This window comes from Numida meleagris, chromosome 3, assembly GCF_002078875.1.
Source record: "Numida meleagris isolate 19003 breed g44 Domestic line chromosome 3, NumMel1.0, whole genome shotgun sequence".
Lineage (NCBI taxonomy): Eukaryota > Metazoa > Chordata > Aves > Galliformes > Numididae > Numida > Numida meleagris.
The window spans coordinates 8,722,539-8,743,993 of record NC_034411.1 but is presented as its reverse complement, the minus strand read 5'-3'; the positions used below and the strand labels follow the sequence as shown (position 1 = coordinate 8,743,993).

At 44.8% G+C, this 21,455-nt stretch overlaps 2 protein-coding genes and 1 long non-coding RNA gene across 7 annotated transcripts in view; 1 reads left to right on the top strand and 2 right to left on the bottom strand.

Annotated features, from left to right (window-relative positions):
* Positions 1 to 8,927, bottom strand: part of LOC110396257 — a 25,692-nt gene extending 16,765 nt beyond the window's left edge. For both annotated transcript variants that reach the window (XR_002436882.1, XR_002436881.1), the window contains exon 1: positions 8,777 to 8,927. This is a non-coding gene — a long non-coding RNA (uncharacterized LOC110396257). The remainder of the gene's footprint in view (positions 1 to 8,776) is intronic.
* MSH6 (mutS homolog 6) lies at positions 8,314 to 20,142 on the top strand. Of its 3 annotated transcripts, none has more exons than XM_021391769.1 (10): positions 8,314 to 8,552; positions 9,762 to 9,964; positions 11,662 to 11,837; positions 13,059 to 15,603; positions 15,854 to 16,119; positions 16,698 to 16,815; positions 18,255 to 18,344; positions 18,958 to 19,112; positions 19,302 to 19,501; positions 19,975 to 20,142. In XM_021391769.1, the coding sequence occupies exons 2-10, from the start codon at positions 9,805 to 9,807 to the stop codon at positions 20,054 to 20,056; spliced, it is 3,792 nt and encodes a 1,263-aa protein (XP_021247444.1). In that variant the 5' UTR covers positions 8,314 to 8,552; positions 9,762 to 9,804; the 3' UTR covers positions 20,057 to 20,142. The 3 variants fall into 3 exon arrangements, with proteins under 3 accessions (XP_021247444.1, XP_021247443.1, XP_021247442.1); XM_021391768.1 differs by lacking the exon at positions 8,314 to 8,552 and adding an exon at positions 8,929 to 9,206 and having other exon boundaries at positions 13,062 to 15,603; XM_021391767.1 differs by lacking the exon at positions 8,314 to 8,552 and adding an exon at positions 8,929 to 9,206.
* FBXO11 (F-box protein 11) overlaps positions 20,111 to 21,455 on the bottom strand; it is a 64,145-nt gene continuing 62,800 nt past the window's right edge. For both annotated transcript variants that reach the window (XM_021391788.1, XM_021391789.1), the window contains exon 23: positions 20,111 to 21,455. In XM_021391788.1, coding sequence (XP_021247463.1) covers positions 21,326 to 21,455 — 130 coding nt within the window. In that variant the 3' untranslated portion in view covers positions 20,111 to 21,325.

Genomic DNA, 21,455 nt, shown 5'->3' with positions numbered 1-21,455 from the left:
GAACAGCAATGACATAAAATATTATTAAAATAATATAAAAAACCATAAAGTCTTGAAGTAAGAACATTCGGAAGCCCGTTTTAAAAAAAATGCCAATTTCCAGGCAGTAAAACAAACTCTAGGAAAACTGCTCCAGGTATGACTTCAAAACATGAGGGCGACAGATGTAAGCTTTACCTGTGGGCAGAAATGGGTGGGAAGACTTCACTGAAGCCCTCTGACAACGTACAGATATGAGAAAGCACGACTTGACCCGCCTTTAAATGTCTTCAGAAATCTGACTCTTGTTGTTTTCTTTTCTCTGAAAATGATCCTAATTCTATCAGGTTAGGATTCAGCAGCGGACTAGATAGCATTTTATTTGCTTTGTCTGTTGTAACAGAGCCATGATTAATATTGCATTAACATGTCTTGGGTACATTCAAAGACAATAATTCCTTATGGTGGTGCTAATCCTTTAGCAGCTGCAGTTAGAAACTGTTTCTCTAATTAGGTTATTTATTTCACTTTATCTTACTGCATGAAGTACATGGAGCTATCCAGTGTCCTAGCAAGCAACGTCATATGCAGCAAAGTGACCCACAACCACCAAACAGAGCAAAGGGGTCCTGTGCACTGACTTTCTCTTTCACTATGTCTCTTATTTGGACAGCTTTGATTTTGTAATCGGAGAAATAACAAAGTCCTTTGTAGCAATGGAGAAGGCCTTGAACATTCAGCATACATTTTTCTTTCTAGAGGTCATTTTCAACCCAAGCACAGCTGAGTGTTTGCTTCCTGAGACATGTTAACTGAGGAGGAAGGTTAAGTGCATTATGGACAGTGGATTATGAATGGTAATGATGGGGCTCCCTCTACTGCAGCAAGCTGGATGGTTTTGCTGGTCCCCACCAGTGTTCTGTACTTTAGCTGTGTGAGAAACAGTCCTTTTAAATAAAAACAAACCAATAATAAATAAATGTGTCTTACTTAGAAATAGCTTCATAATTTGCTAGGGTAAGTCATGAGGACGTACTTCATTTCAAGTAGTAGAGCTAGCAAAAAGGCAAAGGGATTCATGCGCAATTGGAGACTTGCAGCTGCTTCTAGGGCATGGAGCTGCTAGTGAGGCTGAGCCCTGGGATGTTCCTTCAGGATGGCTCCAGATGCAGTCCCGATGCAGATACACCCTCACTTTTCTTTAGGCTCCTTTTTCTCCAGCTCCCATTGATTTCTTGCCTCCTTTTCAGCCATTTTTCTTCTTCTCTCCCACACCCTGATCCTCGTCTTCTCCGTTTGTCTTTTTCTCACCTAATTATATTGGGCGAATGTTTCCTTTTTGATCTTGTTTGTCTGACCACTTATTAACCAACCAACTGCTTGTAGAGAAGCAGCTGATTAGTTTTCCTTTTTCCCCTTTTCCCTGATAATAATCTGGACCATGGTCACAAAACCCTTAATGTGTAGAAAAATGCACTTGAAAAATGCACAGGTCTGTGTTTCTACATGCACCCAGGCTCAGCGTGGACTATCATTCCTGAGTTTGCTCTGTTTTTATTTCTTTGTGAAATTCACAATACAGGATACTTCCCATGAAATCCCAGTTTCCAAATCCCCAGCATTACAAGAGAATTTAAGCTTTCACTTGAAAGGAAGGCACATTCTTAGCTTTCATATTTCTAGAGAAACATTTGAAAATTGGACCACTAGGAACTTCAAAAATCACCAGACAAGCTTAAAAGTTCATTACATTACGTTTTAAATCTGTGTTATTTTTTGATGCCTGAGGCTGGCAATTTAGCACAAGTCTTATCCTGCTGGCAGCTCACAGATTTTACTTAAATTAGATACTAAAGGAGTTCAGCAGTCCTCACCAAAAAATCATGGGGCCATCTGTTTCCACGAGTTTCTTCTAAAATTATGAATTCTTGTGGTAAGTGCTGCCCAGCTGTAATTGGCTGAGAGGTAAGTAAGGCCACCCATATGAGGGAAGAAGGAAAGGACAGCAAACATAAAGTTTTCCCAAAGCATTAACAAAGTATAATTAAGATATTAAGTCATTTTTCCCATAGAAGAATGTTTCAAAGTAATGAAGTACATTTTCCATTCACAGAGAAATAAATGTGTTTAAAAAGAGCACTAACTGGATAAGCTGGTTTAACTATGAAGCAGGACATTCTCTGAGATCCTCTGTTAAGATTTAAGGAAGAATGTGGGAGGAGAAAGCAGATGCTTCAAGACAAGTGAAAATTATTTAGGTGTACTTCTATAAGCACAAAAGCCGCACTGTATTACTACTATGAATACAGGATATTCAGGATACGTGGTAATAAACAAGTCAAACAATGACTTCGTGTAGCACAACATCTTGTCAGTTGTGCCAAAAGAACCTTAGGTGCATTTCTTTCGCATTCTCCACAGAGAAACAGAGAAGAAAATGCAGCAGCGATCCTAAAAATGAAGCTTCAGCTAATGGGTGTGCTGAGCACAGCCCACCGGGGTTGTGTCGGGTCCCACTGCAACGATCAGTGCAGTACCGTGCAGTTCCATGGTAAAACAATTGCCATAGGTTCACGACTGAATTGTTGGGTTTGGCTGGTAGTTACAGAAAGGGTGGAGAAGGACATCTTTGGATAGTAGCTTTTTTTAGCTATCAATATATCTTATGGGTTTTTTAAGCTGAAATAGAAACTTGCTTGAGAAAGGAAATAATTTATAGAGCCTGATCTATAGAAGGCATCAGTGTATTTGGCACCGTCTTTAATTTGTGAAGACGTGCCATCATCCTTACATGAAACGCAGTTAGTTCTAAATCCCTTGCCTCTCCAAGGTGCGGGTGCCAGCTGCACAAGTGCACTTAATCATTCCGTACTGCAGGCGGATTGCCCACGGGGGCTCTCTCTCCTTGCCCAACTGGTTCCTCAGCTTGCTTAATTGCTGCAATAAATAGCAACTCATCCAGATATATCTAATGCATTTTTAATTTTCTCTTAACAACTACGATGGAAGATTACTAAACTGATTGCAGGTTATAATATAACATCAGCAAACAAACCATATACCAAGACAATTATATTAATAACTGATTTCAATGGTAACTATTTGGAACCCACTAGAATACCAGTATCAGTCTAATTATTTGATGTTTTGATGATATTTCACGCTAACTTTAAAGCAATATCAAGAAGTAATGAACTGGACAGCAAATGCGATTGCATTTGTCTTCAGGCTTTGCTGCTGGTTTCTTTCAGTTATGGTGGTCACTGCATTTGTGAAAAGTGGGAGGGGCACAAAGACAGATTGATAACCACCTACCGAGCAACACCTTACATTGCCCTTAGGTCAGTTTTGAACAGCAGCTGGGTAGAGCATATCATATAGCATGTTGCATGGCTTTCGTTTTAAAGAGAAGAGAAGGAAAACGGCACAAAATGGAGCTTTTGCAAGGACCAGATGTACCTACAGGGGAAAAAGAAGGTTTACGGGAAAAAGAAAGAATGGGGAAACCTTGTGTCTGCAGCATGTGAAGAGGGATATGGTATATATGGCCAAAAAAAAAAAAAAAAAGGAAAGAGGCCCTGAGCTTGTGAAGGATGGCAAAAATTGGACAGTGAGGAACAAAGAATGTGACTCTTGGAGCCACTGCTGTGTACAGGAAAGGGAACAGCACGGCACAGTCAGCCTGGGGATGAGCCAGGTGAGAGTCCTGGGAAGTCCACAGAGAGAGCTCAATTTCTGTGTTTCCACGGGTTTATATTCAACCACACATACCAAGACGTGATCCCTGCTCTACATTGCACCAAGCATGAGTTTTTATATTTCCTCATAAAAGCTGGAGGAAAAAGAAAAGGATACTCATTCAGAAAGATTCATAGTTAAACTGCATCTCACTGTGAAAAACTGTTATCAGATGAGGGCTGAGTCGGACCGGATCCAGCATGGACAGAGGCCACAGTGCTCGTCCAGTGTGAAACACAAAGCATGAGTCACTGCAGAACAGACCACCTCAGCCCGTGTCACCTCATCCTTGTCCCGATCTGCACCTCCTGACGTTCAACAAAGAAACAACTTTTGGAAGTCATTCCCCAGATACACTGCCAATGTTACTTGGCAGGAGATTAGCTCCCCATAAGGAACAAAGTTATAGATTTAAGAAGGAAAGCAAGAAATCGCTTTCTCTCCTCACTCCATTTCCCCCCTCACCTCCCGCATTTTAATTAGAAGAACCAATTTTCCTTTGGCTCACCAAGTGGCATCTGGCAGGGATGCAGAATTGAAGCATTTAATTCTCCAGGCAGTGACCGAACTTACCAGGTTGCTTTCCCTCGGCCTCTCCCACCCATCATCAATGCCAACAAATGGCTTCTCTGAAGTTAAGACCGTGTCAAGCAAAATACACAGCCTTTCTTTTAGGAACACTCATTTGCTAGTTCAGTGCTGGGGAAAAAATGGAACTTGCTTAAACCTATCCATCCAGCTCAAATGTATATTCCCTGCCTCGACAGCTGTAGATCTCTCATGTTGCTTAATTGAGAGATCACTGTCATAATCTGTCTTCGCAAATCTTTAAATCAAAACTGTTTTCCACCAGAGATTGCCTGATTTAAATAGGGACTGATTCAGGGAAATCCAATGCCCTGTGCTAAGCAGGTCAGGCTGTTTGATCAAGCAAGGGTTTGGTTTTCTTTTGTTTTAGGTTTATGACTTATTTTTTCTTTGTAACTTGAAATTATTTTACTATATAATCAAAAAACCTTATGTGGTCATAGTATTAATAGAAGCACAATAAAGCAGAAGGCAGGAAACAGGGTAAGTGTGGGCAGCCACTCCACTTGTAAAAAGCAGAAGCGTCTTGAATTTGAGGAAATAAGCAGATGACTGTTAGAACTACAGGGAAGAAGGAGTTCATTTTTTTTGGAGGGGGGGCATTCTATTACTATGCAGAGATCTATATCACACAAGAAAAAGATCTGACTTGGAGATGCAGTCTGCAGTTTGTCCACATTTTTGGTTGGTTTCATGGGTTACATTTAAACTTTTCTTATGGTTTTTGAACTTTCTGGTAGTTCTACTGTATGTCATTCCAGCAGCTCTGGTCTTACTTTAGACCTACATCTAAAGGAAGATACAATGGAAACATAACATCCTACAATGTCATTTTTTCAGAAATGGTAGTTTCATCTCTTCTTAATGCTGCTTTGTCATTTAAGGAAAATAGTACAAAGGTTTAAGTCACTTACTGTGTAATCAGAGAGACCCTAAATAAACATACATACATTACTGCTAACTAAGTTCTTCTAAAACTGGTACAAGGGAGATATACGTTGTCAGATGCAAAAAGCACAAAAAGAGAAAACAAATCTCTTCTGCTACTAAAATAAAGGTGGTTTCTCAACCCAACTACAGATCAATAAGCTACTGAATAAACAGCAATGTGTGACATGTTTTTATACTCTTGCGTAGCCCTTTGAGTATGCTGGATATTGAGGAGGAAATTGAGAAGTGGTAAACCGCACTGAGGAAGAATACCCTTTAAGTATGCTTTTAGAGCCCTCTGATACATTCATTTTTCTCAGCTTAAACTATCTCCACATATTGGGGTATCTGATTCTTCACATCCTACCAGATCAGCTGTATTCATGTCAGAGAGACATCAGTACTCACAAATATTTTGTCATGGATGTATTTTTCTTAAACCTTAACCTTTCTGCGTTACCTGATTTACAGCTCATGTAATATACAGACATCTCATGCTTGAATTCTCCTTTGGGAGTCCGTTTTTCAGTAAGGTCAGCATTGTCTTCAGTCATGTCTACATTAGCACGATTAAGCTACTTCTGCAAATGTTCCACCTAACAGCTCATTATCATGAGATTGGTCTGGTACCCTTTACCAACAAGGTAAGGCCCATAAAGCATTTAGCACTGTGTTAAGGTTACTGCTGATCACCTCATCAGTATAAAGGGAGTTCAAGTCAACTCCGGAGAAAGGGCACAAATTAATCAAACGAAGCACCGGGTTCTTTTCCTACCTCCCATTAAGCTATTTGCATGCCAGAGTTATTTCATTTGCTGTTTGTCCCAGGACCTGATCCACGCCCTTGATTTTTTTAGAGTTATTGCTGGGGTTATCAGCACCCTGCCCTGCCCACTCCATTCAGATGCTCCAAGTCTGCGTGCTTGTTGGTGAGGGCATGGTCTGTGCCGTCTGCACCCTTGATCTCTTCCCTATGCTTGATTTGCTCTTGGCTGTGCTTGGCGACTCCGAGAACTGTGTGATCCCTCCCTGGAGGAGCGACTCTTCCCCTCTGTCGTGTTCTTTTGCAAGAACGTTAGAGATTGCAAACACAAAATAAACAACGAGCCGTTGATCTCAATTTTATTTTGCTTTTTTGTTGTGATCCTTATTGTAGCTTTGCTTTGTGATTTACATTAGTTCATTTTCCCAGAAAGATCTCAAAATCACCTGGTTAGCATCTTGCTTATTGCAGCAGCTAACAAAGGAGAAATGATTAATTCCAAACTCTAGGGGGAAGCCTAGCAATAGCAAGCTAGCTCATGGATCCTGCTCCACCGTTAACACAAACAACAGTCCATCATCCTCTCCTGCATCAGATGTAAAGAAGATGCTGCATAATCTCTTAGGGCGATGTGTACTCAAAGTTGCTTCAGTTCCAAAATTTTGAGATACTGTCTTAAAAAAAGCCAAATTCTTGCCTTTTCCACTTAGAGTGGAAATGGTTCAGAAACACTTAGGGAGAGAAAAAGCACAGTTGAAGTCAGTGTGGGAGTATTTGCACATGTACTGGCAGGGGGAGAGGGAGGAAAAGAATTAAAATAAATAGAGCACTTCTTGGTATTCAGCTGAGCTTGGTGTAAAGACCGTGCTACAGCACCTTAACAATTTCCCACAATTTCCCATCTTTTTCTCTGGAAAAGAGAAATGATCAAAAAAGGAGAAGGGAATACAGAGAGGTGTTTATAGTAAGTTTTCAGTAATGCCACTTCAGAGCTTCCTATCAAAAACCTTTGAAGATTCATGTACTAATTATTCTAGACTCTACTCTGTTGAGACTGGTGCAACAAATAAATAAATAAAAATTAGATATTATAGAATTAGATATTTTACTAGAAGGAAACTGAAAACCATATAGTAAAAGCCTCCTCTGTGTGTGTTTGTGTGAATGGCTCTACAGGTATGTATGTGGATGGAAAAAAAGACACCAGAAAACAGCAGGCTGAAGAGAAGGAAAGTATGTTCCGAGTGGTAGCATGTGAAAGTCTCCCATGTGCTGCTAAGCCCCACAGACAAGCAGCTCTGCTGAATCCACAGAAACTGAGAACTCTGAACACCAAGTCTGCTGAGCCTGTCCCAGTCCGCTAACATCAGCCATGGGTTGTATAAACCAGGCTACATCCAAGAAGTATGCTATTTGCAAGACTACAAGATTATATCAAATACATACGTACACATATGATGAAACAAAAGGCCTCGAGGGAGCTCCTGAACATCTACCTCAAAGCCATGGCTGCTTCTGATTTTAAGTCCACAGCTGGAGTTGGTCTCCCAGCTGGGTGACTATGAAAGTGCATGTTTGCAAACAGTGTGAGGGAATTAGTGAATGTAGTGGGTGATGAGTACCTTGCTATTAATAATAAAAGCTTAATAAAAGATGGTCCAATAAATAGAATTTCACTATGTGGGTGACGGACCACTGGCACAGGTTGCCCAGAAAGGCTGTGGACACGGTCCTGGGCAACCTCCTCTTCCTTGCCCTGCTTGAGCAGGGAGACAGACAAAATAAATTCCAGAGGTCCCTTCCAACCTCAACCCCTCTCTGATTCTGTAATTCCAATGACCACGGTCTCTTCTCCACAGTCACGCCAAATCCACACGCCAGCAGAGAGGCTAGGACTGACTCATGTCAGCCTGGAGATACCCAGGAGCTACCAAAACAAATCCCAACACCAAAGAGTCTTCCATAGGGCTCAGGAAACCTAACAGACGGAATTCCTTGGGAAGGAACGTGCTTTTAAAACATTTTGTTGGGCATTGTGAGACCTCTGGTGGCCAGAGCCCTTCCTTGCAGTTCTGATGGTTTTGCTACAGCTGCGCTTCGCAGTTGGGAGAGGTTTTGGTTTGCAATCCCAAACGGCAATTTTAGAGAAAGAAAAAGCTAATCTAAAGGACGTTTAGTGACATCGTGTTTTTTTCTTCTGAACTGATGCTGCTATAAACAAGTTCTTATTTTGTTATGTACTGTTAGAGTGTAAGCACACCATTTTAAAGCCATTCAGCGGACTGCGTTCCAGCGCATAAAAACTTGCTTTTTAAGGACCTAGCGTGACCAACAAACACGAAAAAATAAATGCACGTAGGAAGAGCAGCGAAGAGCTCCTGTTCCTTCAGCAGCCCTTTCTTGGCCGTGCAACACAGCCGGCAGCGCCCTGCCAGGAAACCCCTGGGCAAGGCTGGCAGCAGGGCAGGCTCCTGCACCGCCCACATCTCCGCGTCCTCCCCGCTGCACTGCTGCTCTTCTCCTCGCAGCACAGCCTGGGAGAAAATGCTCCAAGGTGGGTGCACGGCTTCCCTTTCCCTGAAGGAATATTTTTTTGGTACCGACCTCAAATTGTGCCTGGGGAGGTTCAGGCTGGACACTAGGAAAGCTTTTTCCACACAGAGGGCTGTGAAGCATCGGCATGAGCTGCCCAAGGAGGCGGTGGGGTCACCGTCCCTGGAGGTGTGTTAACAGACGCGTAGATGTGCTGCTTAGAGACAAGATCTAGCTACGTCTTACCGAATTCGGGACAGACCGCCTAGCGGAGCGCAGCCTCAGCGCAGCCCGAGGCGCCACAGAGCACCACAGAGCGCCACCTGAGGGGGCGGTGCGGAGCCAAAATGGCGGCTCCCTCCTGACGCGGTTGGTGCGGCGCGGGAGTGGGCGGGGCGCGCGGGGGGCGGGAGCAGCGCGCCGTTTTCGCGCGCTGTCTTGGCGCGCGCCGGTGGCGGGCCGCGCTTCCAGCCGTGGCCATGTCTCGTCAGAGCACGCTGCTCCGCTTCTTCCCCAAGGCCCAGCCGCCGCAGGCCGCGGCCGCTCCTCCGCCGGCCGGCAAGGAGAGCCGCTGCGTCTCCCCCAAGGAGCGGAACGGTCGCGAGGCCACCGCCAGGCCCGCGGCGCGTAGCAAGGAGAATGGCAAAGGGAACGCGGCGGCCGACGCGGGCCGCGGGTGAGCGACGGGGACTGCGGGGCCTGGGCCTGGGCCGGGCGGGGCGGTGATCTGCGTACAGCGCGGCCTGCAGCGTGCTGGGGTCCTGGCGGTGGGGAGAGAGCGAGTCCAGGCTGCTGTGTGGGGAGGAGGAGGGCTTCCCGTCTGCTGGGCGTTCTGCAGCATGGGGCTGTGGGGAGTCCGGCTCGTTTCCTTCGTGTGCCCTGCCCTGCTCGGAGCTGTTTTTCTGAGGGAAGCGTGTGCCTGTGTAACTTGGCCGTCTCCGGTGCACAGCCTGGGATCTTCTTTTAATTAACGCCTGGTTGTGCCCTCCTCCGCCCTTAAGAAATGTAGGAGACGTCGCGTGGGTCACGAAAGGAGCACCAAGTGTGGCCCAGCGGGGCCTGGAGGTGCGAAGCACAGAAACAAGGCTGGGAGAGGTGTGGGCCCCGTTAGGAAGGGCTGAACCAGGTCACGCCTCCTAGCAACTCGACTGGCCTCTCCACGGGCTCGCAGCTCTGTGCTTTCCTCTGTGAGGAGAGCGCTCGTTAACTCTCACGCCTTTTGTCTTTGTAGTGTCGCCAGTGTTTATTCTCCTGGGGACTTGGTCTGGGCCAAGATGGAAGGCTATCCTTGGTGGCCGTGCCTCATCTACAACCACCCCACGGAGGGAACCATCGTCAGAGGGAAAGGGAGCTCTGCTCGGATCCACGTGCAGTTCTTTGATGACAGTCCCACGAGGGGCTGGGTCAGCATCAAGTACCTGAGGCCGTACAAAGGTAGGAGATGTCAACAAACTGCTTTGAAACAGATGCCGCTCCTTTTGGTCTGGAATTGGGTATGGTGTTCTCCATAGGAAATGAGCGGCGAAAGCAAGAACAGCATTGAGCGTGAAAGCATGTTTTGTACTTCCTAATGTTCAAGCAAGGAAGTTTTTATGGGTGCTGGGTGTTTGTGGTTATAAAACCCCAAGCCTTCTTGTTTGTTAGGTGACAATGAAAGCCAAAAGCTTGCTTTTGTTTTAAAGCTTTTCTTCCTTTACTTTTCACATGTATATAAAGAAAATCAAAGACAAATCCCTAAAATCCTGGAAAATGTTAGGACTGTCAAACCTAGTTTTTAAGCAAGTATTTGAGTGCTGACGTTTGTCCAGAGTAGGCAGATTAGGCACGAGAGCTCTCTCTTAATGCTGTTAAGCCATAATTAGTTTTAAAACGGTAACGTCATCCCAGTGTTAGTAGAGTCCAGTGTAGGTGGATGGGTCCATGGTTCATGCGCATCTTTCCTGAAGGCATTCAAAAAGAATCAGGTGTATTTTTAAAACAACTTACGGTATTTTTGGAAGCAGATGTGGGTTAGAAGAATTGAACTACTTACCAAAATAATTGCAGAAAAATAAGAAAAGTGCAGAATGTTTAAGCACAGGAGTACTAGTCTGTCTGTAAGAAAAGTGGCTAATTCAGAACAGAGTATAAGTATTTAAAATGCTTGCTATGCTTTTAAGTTAAGATTAAGAGCACTTCTTGAAAATGAAGTAAGAGTGTTGAAATCATTGGTTAAGAGAAAAAATTATTTGTTGTTTTATTGCTCACAAATGAATAAATATAAATGCCACAAGGCTAGGCTTTGTAACAGTTGGGCATGCAAGAAATTGAGTGATTTATGTATAAGTAGATTAAGTGAAAATGAAGATGTTACACGTGAGTGTGCAGTTAAATGATGAGACTTGCTCCTGCAACTGCTGTCATTATTAAATGCAAAGTATTTTTAGATTGTCTCACTGCGTTTGCGAAACTGAAACGAAGATCTAGTTCATTCATATGTTGCGTTTGTGCTGTAGAAGTAGCTCCTTGAAACGACATACATTGGTACTGAGAGCCCCAAGAAATTAATGTGAGAAAGCGTTCTGTCTGGCTTAGGTCAGAGACTCCCACAAGTAAGCTGCCTTTGGTCTACGGTTAACTTGGAGCTGAAGCTTCAGCTAATAGCAGCCTCCAAAGTGATTTGCAAGAACAAGTGTGAAGATGTGTTCTAGCAGAACCTGTTGCTTCATGCAGACAGCTGAGAGAGCAGGAAAAGGAATCATCCTTCCCCATCTCTGGGATACTCTTCTCTGTCCCCAAGACGAGTATATAGTATGTTATGCATGCACCATTTATTTCTTCAGCACAGCAGTAAGATGAATCCCAGGTTCTCTAGGGATCCTTTCTAGAAACCAGTCTCTACGTTGGTTGCCTTTGCTTTTTGTCTTTGTTTTCAGGTAGTTGCCTTCTACAAGAAAAGAGGAACTACGCTGCTAAAGGGTTGTGAGAGGAGGGAAAGTACATGTACTTCATATATAAAATGTACATGTTATATGTAATATAGCTAATAATCTAATCATATCTAATTGTTTGAATACATTTAAAATGTGAGATGAATGCTAACTGGCTAAATGCTAGACCAGCTCTGTTTCTGACAGATGGCTGTTTTGCAGGCTCATCTGATAGAGAGGTGCTGAAGGGAGGTATGTTCTACAGTACAAAGCCTGAAATTAAAAAAGCAATGGAGCTGGCAGATGATGCGATGAGCAAAGATAAAAGCAAGCGACTTGAGCTGGCAGTGTGCAACGAGCCTTCAGATGCTGAGGAGGCAGAGGAGGAGGAAATGGAGGTAAAATATTTCTTGCTGTTATTTTCAGAAATAAGTCTAGAACTTAGAAGCTGTTTCTTGGAGCTGAGCATGGAATATCCTGCAGCTTTACAGTACAGTAATCACTGCTTGTCTGCTCCTTGATAGTGCATACAACGTATGCCTGTGCCGTTTTGTATTGCCTCTGCGCTGTTAGGTCATATGCTGATCGTGCACCTTTTCTAGTAACAAAGACATGTCTAATATCTCTTTGGTGTTACCTTACTTAAATTTTATAATGTATATCATTATCACTGGTCATTCCCTGGGTACCCCCACTTAGCTGCTTTCTGACTTAAAGTACTTCTGGTTCATCACTTTTTATCCTCTCTGTTCATATTCTAAACTGTCCTAAATTCAGCTGAAATTCTCATTTGTCATTACATAGAAATTGATAACTTTTTGAGTGCTTGTTTTAAGACACTAAGTTGGGTTTTGGAGCCTGGCCTTGTGGAGTTGCATCAAAATGCAAATTCTTATACTGTTAATGCTAGTCCGTTGGGATAACTAAAATGAGATCTTTTAATGTGTTGTGTTCACAGTGTATTTTAAATAATTCAAATGCAATTTCAATACTGCCACGTGCATTAGAATAAAATTCTGTGGTATGAGGAAGCTGCTGATGGGTAGTAGTGTTCTCTGCCTCTTCTGTCAGTGTGACCTGTCTACTCTTTCTCCAGCATGACATTCCATGACATTCCCAGTAACAAGTGACAGCATTGCAGTGGAAACTACCGCTTTGTACTTAGTACAATTTTTCTGCTGCTATATTCTTCTAGCACAGGCACTGGTGCTGTTAAAGCTTTAAGCTGAAAAGGCAAATAATGGAGTTTCTTTCTACTAAACGTGCATGAACTAAACGGCACAGTTAGCTGATGGAGGTGTTTCTTCTTTGTGCTTCATTTTATGTACTGTACACCCTTTATTCTGTTTGAAGGTTCTTTCTTTTTTTTTTAATCTAGATCACTTCTGGGTGGTAACAAGTGAAGCAGTAATGAATACAGAGAGGAGCAATTATGCCATGGGTGGACAGCAGTTAGTTATCCAGAAAAAACTTCCTGTGAAGTTAAACTGTATTGGCTGTGACTCTCCTGTGTTTTGCTTGAAGTATCATAGCTTCTGCATTCTTGTGCTTCTTTTTGCAGCTATGTTATTTTGCTTTGTAGCCAGAGCGTTTAATAGGCTAAATAATTTCTCTTCCAGCAGATGAGTGGAAGTGCGTCCGGTGACAGTGATGACAGCAATAGTGAGGAAGACGTGAAGGGCAATAAGCGAGTACCGAACAGGGGAAGTGCTGTAAAAGCCAAAAGAAGAAGAGTGTTGGACTCGGACAGTGATCGTGACGGTTCTGATGTAGAGTTCAAGCCTGATGTGAAAGAAGCAGCAAGCAGCGAGGAAGTTAGTAGTGGGGTGGATGAAAATGAAGCTACTGATGCAGAGACGGACACAGAGAGCATTGAAGAAAGTCCCATAAAAGTCCCTTCTAAGCGGAAGAGAGGAAACGTTAGCAAGCCTTCTAAAAGGGCTAGCTTAGAAAATGAACGTTCTGAAGCACCCAAAAGAGCAGCGCCAGTTTCTCTAGAAGCCAAGTCTAAGCTGACATCGTTTGCGGCACCTGAAAATTTTGAGTCTCAAGCCAACGCTTGCAGTGGAGGTACTAATGGCTTTGCAGCATGGGAACATGAAAAGCTTGAGTGGCTGCAGGAAGGGAAAAAGAAAGATGCACACAGGAGACGACAGAACGACCCTGATTATGACCCGTGTACTTTGTACGTACCGGAGGACTACCTGAACAAATGCACACCTGGCATGCGGAGGTGGTGGCAGCTGAAAAGTCAAAACTTTGATGCGGTGATTTGCTACAAAGTTGGGAAATTCTATGAGTTGTATCACATGGATGCGGTCATCGGCGTGAATGAGCTGGGCCTGATATTTATGAAAGGCTCGTGGGCTCATTCCGGTTTCCCAGAAACTGCCTTTGGCAGATTCTCTGCTATTCTGGTTCAGAAGGGCTACAAGATAGCCCGTGTTGAGCAAACAGAAACTCCTGAAATGATGGAAGCGCGCTGCAAGGCAACGGCCCACCCGACGAGATTTGACAAGGTTGTACGTCGAGAAATCTGCAGAATCCTTACCAAAGGGACTCAGACTTACAGCATCATAGATTGCGATCCGTCGGAGAACCACAACAAATACCTTCTGTGTGTTAAGGAAAAAGAAGACTCCTCCGGACAACGTGTCTATGGGGTCTGTTTTGTTGACACATCGGTTGGGAAATTTTACGTGGGCCAGTTCTCAGATGACCGGCACTGCTCGAGGTTTAGGACTTTAGTGGCGCATTACACCCCTGTGCAGGTCCTGTTTGAGAAGGGGAACCTGACCGCGGACACTCAGAAGATACTGAAAGGCTCGCTCGTTTCTTGCATTCAGGAAGGGCTGATCTCTGGTTCCCAGTTCTGGAATGCATCTAAAACACTAAAAGTTCTTCTCGAGGAGGAGTATTTCAAGGAGAATCACAACTCTGAAAACGGGTGCGTTCTGCCCTCGGTAATCAAATCTCTGACTTCAGAGAGCGACTCGCTGGGGTTAACTCCCGGCGAAAACAGCGAGTTAGCTTTGTCAGCTCTTGGGGGAATTGTCTTCTATCTCAAGAAGTGTCTGATTGATCAGGAGCTGCTGTCGCTGGCAAACTTCGAGGAGTACGTCCCTGTGGATGCTGATAGTGCAAAAACGGTGAGGCCAAGTAATTTCTTTGCCAGAACTGACCGGCGCATGGTGCTGGACGGAGTCACCCTGATGAACCTGGAAGTCCTGCAGAATGGAACCAACGGAACCACGGAAGGTACCTTGTTGGAGAGGATCGATTCCTGTTGTACGCCCTTTGGGAAGCGACTCCTGAAGCAGTGGCTCTGCGCTCCGCTTTGTAATCCTGCGTCCATTAACGATCGCTTAGATGCCGTCGAGGATCTTCTGGCAGTGCCGCATAAACTGACTGAAATCAGTGAGCATCTGAAGAAGCTTCCTGACCTCGAGAGGCTGCTCAGCAAAATTCACAGTATTGGGTCACCGCTTAAAAGTCAGAACCATCCTGACAGCAGGGCCATCTTTTATGAAGAAATCAAATACAGCAAAAAAAAAATTGCCGACTTTTTGTCGGCGCTGGAGGGATTCAAAGTAATGAATGAAATCGTCGATGCCATGGAAGAAGTTGCCAGTGGCTTCAAATCTAAAGTCCTTAAGCAGCTGGTCACCCGCAAAGCCAGAGATCCAGATGGGCGCTTCCCAGACTTGAGCGCGGAGCTGAAAAGGTGGGATACTGCTTTTGATCACAACCAGGCGCGGAAGACGGGAGTGATCACTCCGAAGGCTGGTTTTGACTCCGATTATGATACAGCACTACAGGATATTAAAACTGCCGAGGAAGGCTTTCGTACGTATCTAGATAAGCAACGCAAACTGCTCGGATTCAAATCCGTGCTGTACTGGGGGACGGGCAAGAATCGATACCAAATGGAAATACCGGAAACCGCGGTATCGCGCAATTTACCCGAAGAATATGAGCTGAAGTCAACCAGGAAGGGATACAAACGGTACTGGACCAAGGAGATTGAGAAGATGCTGGCTGAGTTGGTTAATGCTGAGGAGCGGAGAGATGCAGCTCTAAAGGACTGCATGAGGCGCCTGTTTTACAACTTCGATAAGAACAGCCAGGACTGGCAGACAGCGGTACAGTGCATCGCCGTGTTAGGTAAGAGGCTTTCTCGTAACTTGTAGGTGAAGTAAAAAACACTCTTGCATAGTGAAGGATGAAATGTGATGACGGTAAGCCGAAAAATAAGAGCTGGCTGTGGCCAGCTCTTTAAAAACTGTGGTTGTAATAACAGCATTAGTGTGGAACAGCTGTCGCCTGTGAAGGGCGGAGCAGGCGGGTTGCTGGGCCTCACTGTTCCCAAGCTCTTTCATCAATTCCTGTTGTGGAATTTCTTTTAATCTTGTAGATGTCTTGATGTCCCTTGCTAACTACAGTCAAGATGGTGACGGACCACTGTGCCGACCTGTAATTCTACTGCCTGTGGATAGTGCTCCTCCCTTCCTGGAACTGAAAAACGCACGCCATCCTTGCATTACAAAAACTTTCTTTGGGGATGATTTTATTCCTAATGACATCGTGATAGGCAGTAAAGATGAAGATGGCAGTAGCGAAGCTTCCTGTGTGCTAGTCACTGGCCCAAATATGGGTGGTAAATCGACACTCATGAGACAGGTGACTGCCTAGCTACGTAAAACTGACTATTCCAGAGTGCCTGAGTTTTGATGAAAGGAGTTGTGTGACTTAACTGTTCATAAAGGTCCCAGTGATGATCTTAGGGGCGTGCTGCACAGTGCAGCAATGACACTGCGCCCGAAGTCTAATTCTGGTTGAAAATGCTCGTGTTTAGGTAGTAGATGGGCTATTTCTTCACTTTATTGGGGATTAAGTTTTAGTTCTCTTGGGAGGGATGGTTGGAAAATGTGATAGAGCATCTTTTGTCTTTTCCAAGTGACCTTACCCAGGAGTTGGCATCGTCTGACAAAAGATGCTTCAGGTTGAACAAAGTGAAAACAGATAGGAGGCAACTGAGGAAGCAGTGGGGAGTTTGTCTTACAAGCACTGCTTGCTTTTGAAGGCTGTCACAGTAGTTTAGTCTGCTAATCAGAGATCGTGATGCTGCGACCTGCAGCTGTTAAAACAGTGGGAAGTTTTATGTGCTCTAGTCGTAGCTTTGTTCTCTTGTTGTCTGTGTGGAACTGGAACCCCAAGTGCACAGTGCAAGCTCAAGTGTGGCGACGTTTGTTCCGCAGGCTGGTCTCCTGGTTATAATGGCTCAGCTGGGATGCTACGTGCCTGCTGAGGTCTGCAGGCTCACTCCCATCGACAGGGTATTTACCCGACTCGGCGCCTCAGACAGAATCATGTCAGGTGAGTTCCTGTATTGCAGCGTCCACGGTGTCCTGCCATGGAGTGAGATTCTTTGCGCATCCGGACCCCTCCATTGTGCTCACGGCAGATGGGAAAGGGCTGCTCTGTTGTATTGTCACAGAGCTGGGCAGCCTGCTTTGTCTCCCTTTGTTCAGAGTAGGCATGGGGTTGCACTTCAGTTTGATGTGCGTGGTTGTTCCATGTACCTGTTGTCCATTGCTTTGACAGACACTCAGGTTCACTTTTGGGTGGAATATTTCATTCCCTCGCTGAAGCGTAGGCCGCAACAACTACACTGGGGCTGTCTGCCTGGGCTGGTGTACCAGGAATCACAGGGCTCGAAAAAGAATGACTCTTTGTTCTAAGAAGCGTGGTATCACGGTTCATCTAAGGAAGGTGCGGATTTCCTGTGATCTTTGTACTGAAAGGTGTGGGTCAGTGAGTATGAGAGAACTGAAGCCTACTGCATTTGTTGCACATGAGGAATTTGGAAATGAATCATTCCATCTGAGTTCTTAAAGGAAAAAAAAAAACTTCTCCAGTTGGAGGCTTCTGGAGCTATTTCCCATTTTGTTTAAGTAACCAATTCCTGGAAATGCAGGAAATGTGAGACTGGATGGTGTTTAACTACACCTGCAAGAAAGTTGCATTAGGGCACAGCAGTGCCAGCGAGGTGGTTGTGACCCAAGGATACAGAAAGTAAACACTTCTCTACTCTGAAACTGCAGTAGTTACTGTTGCAGGTGATGAACGCAGTAGGAATGAACCCTGCAAAGAATGGGTGCCTCTGGGTTTATACCTGTGGGTGTATGGTGCGTAAAGCTCTGAACTGCGTCCTGCTTGTCATCTGTTCTAAAGCAACCAACTGAATCTCAGGTCATGGATTGTAAGCTGGTGTGCTGCCGTTCCTGGCAGGCCTGTGGTTTTCAGCAGGGAGGTTTTTACTAACTGAAGAAAGGTTTGTTTGGATGGCTGCAGCCTTAGTTGTTTGAATAATCTATGACTTTGTCATCAGCCACCAAAACAATAAGGCTGTTTCTTCAGTCTTGTTAAGGTTTCCTGTTTATTCCCCTCCCACCACCACACACACACATTGAAAAGTCACATATATGTGCTAGGGCTGCCCCTTGTGCCTTTAAGAGCAGGAAGGAGCAGAAGATCTTCTGTCTGGTTTCCTTTGTGCCCCTCTTTTCATCGAGCTAGTAATCTGAGCAGTGCTGTGAGTGGACAGGTGAGGCAGGGTTTGGTTCCTAGCCCGTACACATCCTCTCAGCCAAATCAAGCCCCCCAGTTTGCATGCTGGGAAAAGAAGTGTTACGTTTTTGTTGAGTTTGCTTCAAGCTTCATTTTAGCTTGACTAAGACCCAGTGCCCACAAGCTTCCAGCTGTGTTTTTCAGCTCTTTGATGACTTCATGGCTATTTTCTCTCTTCTTTAAAGGTGAAAGTACCTTCTTTGTTGAATTAAGCGAGACTTCCAGCATCCTGCAGCATGCAACGGAGCACTCCCTCGTTCTTGTGGACGAACTGGGTAATCAGTCTGCTTTGTGATAGATGGAATCTGCCCGAGATGGGCTGGAGGGCTGTGTAAACGAGAACCGTGTACACAGAGGGAGTCTTAGCACAGTGCCACTGATTTCGAAGTGGACACGACCCATGTCATTCTCTCTAAAACATGGATTCCTTGGGTGCCCTGGGAACCAACGCGCCACCTCCCATCCTCCAATCCCTCTTAGCCTCTTTATTTCCAGCTGAGTTTTCCTGCTGGCCTTTGCGTGATTACTTGCAGCAAACCTTTAGCATGCCAGCAGCAAGTCTCAGTGCAGAAATGTCTTCCTCTGCAGTACAGAAGAGATAGTGGCTGTCAGGGAGCAGACAGTGCAGCCACGTGGCCCTGCTGGTCACTGCTGTCTGCTTTCCTCCCCCCCTTGCTGCATGGAAGACCGTGACCGTTTGCTGTCTGTTAGCTCGCAGCACATCAGTGAATTGCATTTGAGAGTCTCCTTTAGGAACAACAGCTTTGCTTCTGTTGATCCATCTTAATGCTCATGGGGGTCTCTTCAGTGGCAGGTGGACATCGGACAGAATTTACTTTACCTTTCTGGTCCTTGGGAATGCCAGAGCTTTTTGTGTTTCGCCGCCAGGTCGAGGCACGGCTACGTTTGACGGAACGGCGATAGCGAGCGCCGTTGTTAGAGAGCTTGCTGAGAACATCAAGTGTCGAACCCTGTTCTCCACGCATTACCACTCCTTGGTAGAGGACTGCTCGGGCAGCGCGGCCGTGCGGCTGGGACACATGGTGAGTGCCAGCTGTAAGGCACACGTGGGCAGCGCCTGCGGGTGGGATTCTCCCTGGGGGCTGGCAGCTCTCGCGCTGCTGCAGCCTTCTGCCCAGTCCCAAAGGTGCCCTGGGAACAGGGAGTGATGTTTTGTGCATCTGTTTGTTTTGCGTGGCATGAACTAATTGGTGGTAAATTAACCTTTCTAGGCTTGCATGGTTGAAAATGAGAGTGAAGATCCAAGCCAGGAAACGATTACGTTTCTGTATAAATTCATTGAAGGAGCGTGCCCAAAAAGCTATGGCTTCAATGCAGCAAGACTTGCTGACATCCCAGAGGAAATTATTCAGAAGGGGCACAGAAAAGCAAAAGAGTTTGAGAAAAAGACAATGTCACTGAGAATATTCAGGTAAGGCCTCTGTTCTCTATTCTGAAGTTGCACGTTGCTTACTTGGCAGCCATGTCACAATTCGGGTCGCTGCTTTTCTTTGCGAAAGCAGAGCAGAGGGGGAAGTAAAACCCATTTTTGTGAACATCAAATGTACTCGGCACTCAGTGGGGGAGGAACGTTCAGCCTGGCTGCGAGGTGGCACATGGGATGCTGCAGTTTGAGTCTGGGTCACTGTGCTCGTGCCCAGGGCAATGAGCTTCAGCTGCAGAGGGGCTGGGCGCGAGCTGAGCCAGACACAAAGGCCCAAGGGCTGCGAGTGAGCCCGTGCTGGTGGCTGCCAGGGGATATTGCTGCGGTGCCTCTGCACTCAGGCATGGAAGGCTGGCAGCAGCCTCGCCCCCGCACAAGGATGGCGTGTGTGTCACGTAAAGCTGTGCTCTTGCCCCTCGGTCGCTCCGTTCAGTGACAGCCGTGGGTTTTGTTTCCCTCAGGTTTCTGTGCCGGGTGGTGGACGGTGTGACAAGCGACGCGAACGCGGTTGGGAAGCTCACTGCCATGCTCAGTCACCTTTAAGGCTGAGCTTTTTGGACCAGCGCTTTCTCAAGAAGGTGGTAGCAGACAACGTTATGATCTAATAAACTTTATTTTTTAAAAATGACCATTTTTCCATTGTCTTTCCTAGGAAATTAAACCCTTTAATTCTTACCTACCCTCTACATAATGGTTATTGAGTACTCCACAATATATTAAGTCTAGATGTTATGGTACATGCATACACTTTCAGGCTGTTGATTACCCACTGTCACCAATACACATAAATGGAAAAAAGCTATGAAACTGTATAGGGCTGTATATATACTTGTCTCAGCTTCATTAGAGCAGGAAATTGCTGCGATTTCCAGCAGGTTATGTAAAGTAATGTCCAGACTGTTCAAAAAAAACTATGAACAGAGTAAAATACAAGACTGTTTTGAGGAGACTTTCTACCGTGTACTTTAAAACATAGTAAAATTTCACTCACAAAACTTAGTTACATGGGTACTCTGTTTTATAGTGCATTATAGTCTAGGAAGTCTCATTAAAACACTCGCTTTTTTGTTAGGGTGGTTTGAGTACAGACTATTGCTGGGGCAGGGAAGGAGATTATTCTAACTTCAGAGGACACCAGAAAAATTGCTGGATATAATTTAAGATTAGTGTTTTCTCTTTCATAGAAAGAACGTACATACTGGGACATGAGTACAGTTACAGCAAGTCTAGGTGTGCTAACAAAACAGGACACATTCAAGTACAATAAGATTTTTTTTTTGCTTGAAATTAGAAACAAACTACATGAGATTAAAGCATTAAAATCATATTTCTCAATCTGAATAAATGTTAAAAAAAAAAATCAAAAGAAATGCAGAAGTGCTAGCTCACATTTTTTTTTTTTTTACCATGTTACAAAAGCAATTGGTACCCATGTCCATAAAGGCAGCAACAAAGAATGCTGCTTGTCTACAGAATAGTACTACTGCAAATTGGACTGCGTTTCAATGCTACTTGTAAAAACACCAGCTTTCGGAAGTTGGTATCTGTACAAAATTGCAGCTTATTTTTCTTCACTTCTGTCCCTTCAAAGTCTTTGTTTACACAGTAATGCTAAAACGCCCAGTTCTGTTATCCTGAGTCAACATATTGCCACTTTCTTTTTTGGTAGGTTGAGCTCCATAGTGTCAACACCTCACACATCCACTTTAATACAGTCTCTTTCTGCAGAAATGGGCAAGTATAACTTCCTCCAAAAAAAAAGGTTTAACAGTTACGATATTAGAATGGCAGGACTTTCTTTCTGAAAGGAATTCAGTTGTGCTGCAATGTATTAGATTCTATAGGCGGAGCAGAGTCATATAGTGTATCTGTATCGTGTGTAGGCTCTCCAGCAAGTGTACAGGGATTAGACAGTGTTCCAGCACCACAGTCACAGAAAAAC

Excerpts from the sequence above, each read along its gene's own strand:
- MSH6 (XM_021391767.1), top strand. The coding sequence starts at position 9,010 with ATGTCTCGTCAGAGCACGCTGCTCCGCTTCTTCCCCAAGGCCCAGCCG. Across the intron at positions 9,965-11,661 it reads GTACCTGAGGCCGTACAAAG|GCTCATCTGATAGAGAGGTG; the intron begins GTAGGAGATGTC and ends GCTGTTTTGCAG. Across the intron at positions 19,502-19,974 it reads ATGTCACTGAGAATATTCAG|GTTTCTGTGCCGGGTGGTGG; the intron begins GTAAGGCCTCTG and ends TGTTTCCCTCAG.